The following is a 9,270-nucleotide window of genomic DNA, read 5'->3' as shown; positions in this document are numbered from 1 at the left end:
ATACATTGTAATCAACTGACATTGTTCATCATTTATTAGATGTATAAACATGCACCACCACTATGCATGGTCGAATATTCTTCAATATTTAAACCCTTACCATGCACTATGTACCAAATAATCATATCCCATAATCATTGGGAACGTGCTTCTTCAAAATTCAAATCCCATATACGCCTTTATATTTTCTTATGTACAAGCATACATCGTGGCCAACTGATAATGTTCATCATTTATTAGATATATGGGCATGCACCACCACTATGTCCGGTGGTATAGTCTTCAATATTTAAGCACTTACCATGCCTTATGCACCAAATAATCATTTTGCCCATATCAGCGTATGTGCAGATATTCAATCCTTATGTGCACAATTCAAATCAGAATCATGAAATAACAAAAATACCCTTAGTGCATTCATGTAGATGTGACAAATACTTTATAAATAAAAAGTACAAAAAATAAAAAAAAATGTAAAATTGCAATCTCTAGGTGAAAAATGTTATTTTACCCCTTTTACAAAAAATATTAAAAAAACCCTAATAGGTACACACCAACAACATTACAATTTACCCTTAATAGGTGCAACCCTGACTAGAAACCCCCCATCAACGAGTAATGACAAAAAACTTTTTTCATTTTTTGGGCAAAATCAAAGTTTCAAGCCACAAATCGCACCATACAATCACAAAAGACATTCAATCATTAAATAATAACTAATTTCAACTACAAAAATAAAACTTTGATAAGCATAATTTGATAACTTAAATTTTATACAAAACATCTTACCCAATGAAAATCTTCTACATTCAAGTAAAATTTACCTTTTCAAATCACAAATCACATTTTAGACTAACTAAAAATAATTTTTTTATCAACCAACAACCGATTTTAATTTAAAAAATGAGACATTCATAAACAATTTCAAGAACTTAAACCAAAGTACAAAATATCACCATAAATATTAAAATAATCAATTTATACACTTAACGCCAACCTTGGAATCCATTTTAAGCTCATTTTCAAGGAGAAGATGAAGAATTTTGGCAATAAAAATCAACAAATTGTAGTTCAAATGTAGGCAGGTGATACAGGTAGATGAATTTCGGTTCAAGTGAACAACAGTCAAACCCCCTTTATATATTGAGATAATTTTAACAAATTGTATTTTCTTGACCATATCCATATAATCCCTAAAGAGTTGGTTAAAATCATATAAACCCTCTTTAGTTTTGCTAATTTAATTAATTAATTTTTAGTATATCATGTGCATCCTATTTAATACCAGAGGATATGGTATCATATGATTGAGTAATTTTAAATTAAAAATAAAATAATATACAATCATATAATGACACATCATCTATGTATGATACAGGAGGAAAACGATACGTACCGTGAGATGTATTAAATTAATACGATATAGTAGATGTATCTTATGATATGATATATATCTTGCGAAATGACATATTTTATCGATACAGATCGATATACTTTTTTAGAGAAAATAATGATATAGTAAATATATACATGAAAAATTTTAAATTTTCAAAGATGTTTATGATATTTTTCAAAATAATGACATTTCAATTATATTTTTTATTATTTTGTTTTTTAAAAATTATATTATATAATATGATACAATACTTGATACACAATATAATATATGATTCAATTCTCATTATATATTATGGAGATGGATAGGTAAGTAACAACCTAACCCAATAAGGCCCAAAGTCAACTGGGCCTTTAGAATTAGATTTGAGATTGTTTTGTGAAGGATATCCATAAATGTGAGCTGCCAAAATGCTGAATTTGCCAGTTTGCTCCTTTTGTCGGCTGGCTAAAACAGACAAATGGCCATCTCATACCAAAATAGGATGGCTGGATTCAGTCTCCATATCTGAAACTAAAATCATATCGAAGAAAAAAACAATTAGAGGACCTACTGATGACTCTTCTCATTTCGTTCAGCAGCTCTCAACAGTGTTTTTTAGGTTAAATAAGAGCCCACATCATATTTTTCAAATCTGCAATTTCTTGCTTCCAACATCACATGATCATCTTAAAACCTTATCACCTATAAGTCACACATCTATTCCCCTTACAGGTAAATATCTTTTTCCCTTAAAATTGATATAAATATATAAACTAGATAGGTACATGAACAGAAACGCATGAATCATTGAGAAAGAACTCGACAAAAAAAGAAAACAAAGAAAGTGAAAGGATACCTAACAGGAGGGCGATGGTTAGCTCAGTGATGATTCTCCAATTATTTAGGTATAATGGTCTCTTTTTTAAGTTCTCCAAGAACTTTGGTTGTTGGCCTCCCCGTTTGTATTTTATAAATATTGCTAAGTTTAACTCCGTTAATTGGTGGTTGAAATAAAAAGTAGCACATAAATAAGACCACACTTTGTTTTAGGGTTGGTAGTTAAAACAGTAAGTATGAGTTATCAATTTGATTCTATGTTATTACATATTAGACTCACCCAACCCAATTCAATATAATTTTAATTGAATTGAATTGATGGTCAATTATTTCAAAAGCGTGAAACATTAGAAGTTTAAGAGAGAAGATATGGGTTTAAGTCTCAGTCATGTTTATAAAACTTTAACTCATCTAGTATAATAAATATGAATCTGATTACTATACCTTGAATTTATTCCTCTAATCAATACAGATAGGTTTCAATAATAATTAAAAAAAGCAATTCGCTCGACAATATCGTTATGTTAGTGTTGAAAATGGGTGACAAATCCATTAAATGTTAATGGAGGTGTAATGGAGTTTGTCTCAGCACTTTGTGAGTTCTTTAACTTAAATGCAAGTTTATTATTATTAAATTCAACCTTCCACTAGGTTTTGTAGTTTGAATTAATAATTGATGTTTCCAAAATGACGGCTAGATTGATTAATGGGACAAATATTATATTTTCTTGCATGATTAAAGAAGTTAGCATGTGCACAATAATCATAATAAGAGGATTGTTGAACCAAAATTTTGTCCATTTTCTGGTCAAATTTCTTTTTCGGGTAGGTTTCCTAGGTACGACAGATTTACCATATTGTATAAGAGACCGGTTGTTCTGTCTGGTGTCACGAATACAATGTATAATATAAATAATTTTAGGAATAAATCATCCTTAACGAAGCTAATGAAGGCCATTTTGAATAACCCAGTTAAAAAAAAAAAAAAAAGCCTTATAGTTGAAGAGATGAGGCAGTTGTGGCAAGGACAAATAGTTATGAGTAGAGGGACCCTTAATAATGGAAGATGATGAATTGGCTTTTGCAACGGGGGAATTAAGGGAGAAACGGGACAGACGACAAAACAACCTTTTCTTTCTCTTTTAAATCTTGCATCTTCTCCATTCCCAGATCCAGAAAGCATCGCTTTCCTGGAATGTTACGGAAGGTTTTGATTTCCCCACAAAGATCATTCAGATAATAACGAAAATGAAATATCGCAACATTATTCATCCACTCAAATATTATTCACTTTTGATTTCAATGCCGTATTAAATCTAGATAGATTGATCATACTATATATTTTATTAAGAAAATCCTCCATTTTTATATATATTTTTAAACAACTCTACCAATTTTTTCGATGAATGAAAAAAAAAAAAAATTTATCCAATCACTGTCATCATCGTGAGAAAACTAAATCCCATATTTCCAACACCTTGTAGTACAATTTTAAAAAGCTATATCCCATGCCACATGTGACTTTGTAATTATTTAGGGCACTAACACTAGAATTAATGTGATTTTGCACAAAATACAAATATTTATAATAAAGAAGTAAATTATATATATTTATGAAGAAAACATAGATGGTAATGTTACACCATGTAAATGAATAATTTAGTACTTCGTTCCAGCATGGCGGGACCGTAGAGAAGCAATACAATTTACAACATGGGGTTGAGGAAAATGTGGTCCTATCGATGTCTATTTTGTTCATTTTTCTGTCTTCCCCTAATTGATGTGAAGTATGTATATATTATATAAAAATAATAATGTAAAAAAACGACTTACATTAACAAGTTGGAAAAATCAAGATACTCAAGGCCTTCACGTAAAAAGGATAGTTTTCTGGCATCTACATATGTATGTAACATGGAGAGGCGTGTTTTTGACATTAATTCATGCATGCATGCATGAGCATGAATTGATCATATTAATGGTTGGTGCTTGACTCTGATGGGTAAACCTTTTGGGAAGTCCACAAATGGGAAAGCAAAAGCTTGATCCGGTTCAGCCAATTCCCACTGGTAATTCAGTACCAAATGGTGAATAAAAACAGCCATTTGGAGTTTTGCAAGTTCTGATCCGGCGCAGAGACGAGGTCCTCCCCCAAATGGCATGAAATAATTGTTTGTTGCCCCTCGAGTTCCACTGTTTTGCTGCACCACCAAATCAATTTCAACCCAATGTTAACAAAATTAAAACGATACCTTTCAACACGTGTAAAATACACAGTTGTCAAATTTATGAATACAAAATTAAATTAAGAGGGCTTCATATTGTATCTTGTTTCATGATTGGTCAGTTTCCAAGTAATCTTCTCTGCCTTCCTATCTTATTTAAGTCGTTTGGTGTTGGTGTGTTCCCTTGTGAAGGAGTAAGTAAACAAAATGATGTCTTCTTGTTAAGTAAAAAACAAAATGCAAGATATTTTCAATCAAATGAACTTCTTGTTCACGGCAATTGTATAGGATAAGTCAAAGTTTTAATATTAATGACAAAAGTTCAAATTCAAACTTTCTTCTATTTTACTAACCTTTAGGGTTAAACCTTATCTTTATTAATGAAAGGCCAAATGACTTATTCCCACCCAAGATATAATGAAAATCCAAAGTGATTCCTGCTAACTTTTAAAAACTCAAATACTTATCTATCCACTAGTTTTGACTATTATAGTTAAAGGTAAAATTATTATTTAAAATTTTTTATTAAAATAAATAAAAGTTATTTCTTTTTTCCTCTTTAGTTTTAAAAATTAACAATTTCTCTTAACTCAAACTTTGAAACATTGCATTTACACCCCACAAATTTCATTCCATCTTTTCGGCGTCGTTTTTCTCAACGTTCCTCTCTGATGACAACTCCCCTCCATGGAGGTTTCCTAACTTGGAAACCACTGGTCGGATTTTCTCACACGGATTTGTACAAAAATCGCATAGATCCGTACGATAATCTATGCATCGTTGACGCATAGATCAGTTGGACCACGCCTATGTCTATGCAAAATTGTCCGACAGATTTGTGCATCAGTGACAGATTGTTGCATGAATCTCTACAATTTTTGCATAGATTCGTGTGAGAAAATTAGGCCATTTCAATAGGATTTTTGTTGGTTTCTGCATTGAAAAGCCACCATGGAGGGAGGGGAGGTGCCACAGGAGAGGAACGCAAGGAAGAACAGTCATCAAAGATGAAATGAAGTTTTCAGACTATATATGCAATGTTTTAAAGTTTGAGAGTGCAAATGATTAGTTTTTAAAATTAAGAGGTCAAAAGAAATCAATTTTTTTATTTAAATAAAAATCTCTAAATAATGATTTTACTTTTAACTATAACCATAAAAACTAATGAATAAATATATACTTAAAATTTTAAAAATTAACAGAAGTCATTTGGAATTTTGATTGCACCTTAGGTGGAAGTAAGTCTTTTGGCCTTAATGAAAAATATAAGATATTTCAATATACTTTGTGGCTTTAGCTTTCTGTCATAGTTGCGGTTTTCTGGTTCCTACTGTGAAATAGTTTTTCTCCCCTGGTATTTCAGCTCGCATAAGTTACTGACAGGATTTTGTTTGGAAATTTGTTGGAACAGTGTGTGATTAATTCACATTCAAAGATTAAAGTACAGGCACACGTGCATGTAAGAACCCCACAGTCACATGGCCTTTAATGATCTCAAACCCCCACACCTCCCCACGCGCACGAGAGAGGCTTTTCCCAAAGGACCTACCCCAATGCTGCAAATCCTTACGCTCATGAGAACCATCCGATGCTCTTTCTATGTTAATTTCTTGCCTTATCCTGATGCGACAACACAAACGACCTTGATGGAACATCCACAAACACAGTGTCTCTCCACCTCCCCCACACTAAGTTTACCCGCCATGACAGAGGCAGGCAGTTTTTACATTCTACTATGATCTTGTTGGGTTTGAAAATGAACAAGGAACAAGGAACAAAGAGTAAAAATGAAGTTAAACTGACTAACCTGCCATCTCCATGGATCAAAGTGTTGAGGGTGGTCATAAAGAGAAGAATCCAGGTGCACTGCTGCTAATACTGGGAGTACTTTCCACCCGCTTGGAATGTCATAACCTATGATAATATCAATTTGTTTAAAACAATTTTATCTTCGTATTAGTAATTAATTAATTAGTTCTATATCTTTACCTTTATACCGTACATCTTTCAGAGCCTTTCTGTGAAGAAATCTTACAACATTTCCAAGTCTAAGTGTCTCACTTACAACCTTTACAAAGAGAACATAATTAATATTCACTCTGTATCTACAAAATAATATTTTGTTACTCAATGCAACTTACACATTGGGTGAATTCCATTTTCTTGTAGTCTTCCCAGTTCAACTCCATCTCTCCTGAACCTGATTGCTTCTTGGCTCTGGCAATCTCAAGGTGTTCTTCCTGTGAAGAGAACAAAAGTATTAATTTTACTAAATATGTAAACCGAGTATTAGTTATGTATGATCAAATACCTGTAACTGTTTAATAGCTGCAGGGCAACTTTGCAAGAAGTAGATGGATAAAGCTATTGCAACTGATGAAGTTTCATGGCCGGCAAAGAGCAAACTTAGTACTAAGTCAAGAATTTGCTCTGTTGAAAGATTCGAATGCTTCAAAACCCATCCCAGAAGATCATCTTGCTCCGTGTCTTCTTCTCCATCCATTTTTTGGATTCTCTCTTTCATTTTTCCCTCAATAAATTTCAGAATGGTTGATCGAGACTAAAAAACAGAACAACCAAATTAATCAAACAAGATGAAACTATTTAGTAACTTATTAATAACTTCATTATGAACATTAGGTATGATTTACCTGTAAGGCCCTTCTGTATGCACATCCAGGAAAATTTAAAGGTGCAGATACAACTCCTTTCATGAAAGTAACATATTCTCTTTTTAACTGCTCAGTCTCTGGTTTGCGAGGGTCCATGCTCATTATATGTTTCGCCATCAAATTGAAAGTAAACTGCAAGACCCATCTTCATAAAATTACTGAGCTAACTTTTAAAAAAAAAATCCCTCATGAAACATATTCATACTTTGAAAAAGTAATTAACCTTCTTGGCTTCATCTTGAGCAGAGATTACAGAATGATCTTTCCATGCATTCAAAACAAGAAAGGTATGGTTCTCCACTTCTCTCAATAGATGATTCCTCAGCCTGGCGTGGCTCAAGAAGTTGAGAGATATCATTCTCATGTCTCGATGCATGTCTCCAACAAGAACCAACATAGACCATTTTCCCAGAATCCCACCGATGCTTCTTGGATAGCTGCATTCAAACAATTTCCCTTCATTTTGAAATATGAATCTATTCAGCCCAGCATCTGCAGAGACTATCGTCGGCTCCCCAAACAGGTTTGATTTGTAGATTTTTCCATACCTGCGGCATATCAGTTAAAATAAAACAGTTAGTTAATGCCATGATTGGATTGAAGTCTCTCTCCCCCGTTCCAGCTGAATAAAATTTTAGTTTACCTTTCTATGTGATGTTCCATGAATTCACCTAATGATATAGCTGAGTGAGGCTTCAAATAACCAATGGTTTCTCCAATAAAAGGCCACCCCATGTTGCCTGGTGGAAGATTAAATCTGGTTTTCTTTCCATTGAATAGAATGAAAATAATAAGAAGAGCTACGATTGATGATGATACAAGTAAGAGAACATGGTCTGAGTCAGACATGGAGAAAGGTCGACCCTCACTCTCTCTCCCCATAATCTGCATAGGTGTTCTGTGAAAAATGAAAATCAATTTCTACTTTCCCAACTTCCTCATGAATTGAATAGGAAGTCTGCTGGCTTATGAAGATGGTTTTGATAAAACCAAACTTAATATATAAAATCAACAAACCTGCTTTTGTTTTTATCGCAATAAAAATGCCTCCTAACCTGTTTTTTTTTTTTTATAGCAATAAACATACCTCCATTAACCTGTTATGGGTTAGTATTTATACTTATAAAAATACCACTTTGGCTGTCACTGACCAATGACTTCATAATAGCAACGAGTTCTGCATTTTCAATCCTACTCTGTTTTTTACACCAAGTAATACTATCATGTGTGCATTTTGAACCTATAAAATAAATATATAAATAATATATTACGGTATAATTAAATATTATTTTATTTTTAATTTAAAATTATTTTATTATATGATAATATATTATTTGTAAAACTATTTTATAAATTTAAAATATATTCTTATTTATATTATGCAAAAGGTTTTTGACTGTATATGTTAAATTTATAAATCAATCACGTCACATGACATCACATATTGTCATGATAATTTCACTCGCTTCATACTTAATAAACATGATTATGTACTATAAAATTCAATAATCGATATATGGGGATATGTTCTTTTTATTTTAATAATTGTTAAACATTATGTAAATTCTCAATAATTTAAATTTCTTAATTCACTTTTTTAGATTATTATAAATGTAGCGTTAGGACAACAACCTAATTCAAGACAAATTTGTACTTTCATAAGGCTACAAGTTCTCCTATGTTTCAAATCGTCTGTATATATAAATTTGTTACCACTTCAAACACTTTGTTTTGGACAAAAAGAAGTTATAGCTCTCAAGAAGATTCAAGACAATCAATATCCTGATGATATGAAGGTGGTTACCATGGAGAAACGAAGGTTGTATACAACTTTAGTTGAACTTCTTGTTTGAGGAAATAGGAGTTGGCGCTAATACAAATAGAAGTGAAGATCAACTATATGCATTAAAAAGGGCCAAACGACTATTTCCCACCCAAGGTTTGATATTTTCTTAAATATCCACCATTTAACTATAGAAATACCAAATACCCACCTATGGCAGATTAAATTTAACAGAACCCTAATACCTGAAAATTTTATCTCTTTTTGCCCCCCCTAAACTTTAAAAACTAAAATTTTTCCCCAACCTAAGTTTTAAAAAATAACAGTTTCATCCTAGGGTTTTGTTTTGAAATCTCTGGCGATATCTCCGACTCC

General features: G+C 32.2%; 1 protein-coding gene across 1 annotated transcript; it reads right to left on the bottom strand.

The window, feature by feature from the left end:
• Positions 1-3,797: 3,797 nt before the first annotated feature.
• LOC123214950 (cytochrome P450 90B1-like) lies at positions 3,798-8,123 on the bottom strand. Its single transcript, XM_044634983.1, has 8 exons — positions 7,756-8,123; positions 7,336-7,660; positions 7,092-7,244; positions 6,752-7,000; positions 6,582-6,680; positions 6,430-6,508; positions 6,248-6,354; positions 3,798-4,416 (listed from the first exon to the last, which is right to left on the bottom strand). Exons 1-8 carry the CDS (start codon positions 8,001-8,003, stop codon positions 4,186-4,188), a joined length of 1,491 nt encoding a protein of 496 aa, XP_044490918.1. The 5' UTR covers positions 8,004-8,123; the 3' UTR covers positions 3,798-4,185.
• Between the last annotated feature and the right edge of the window lie 1,147 nt (positions 8,124-9,270).

Source organism: Mangifera indica, chromosome 1 (genome assembly GCF_011075055.1).
Source record: "Mangifera indica cultivar Alphonso chromosome 1, CATAS_Mindica_2.1, whole genome shotgun sequence".
Classification (NCBI taxonomy): domain Eukaryota; kingdom Viridiplantae; phylum Streptophyta; class Magnoliopsida; order Sapindales; family Anacardiaceae; genus Mangifera; species Mangifera indica.
This window is presented reverse-complemented; position numbering and strand designations above follow the sequence as displayed.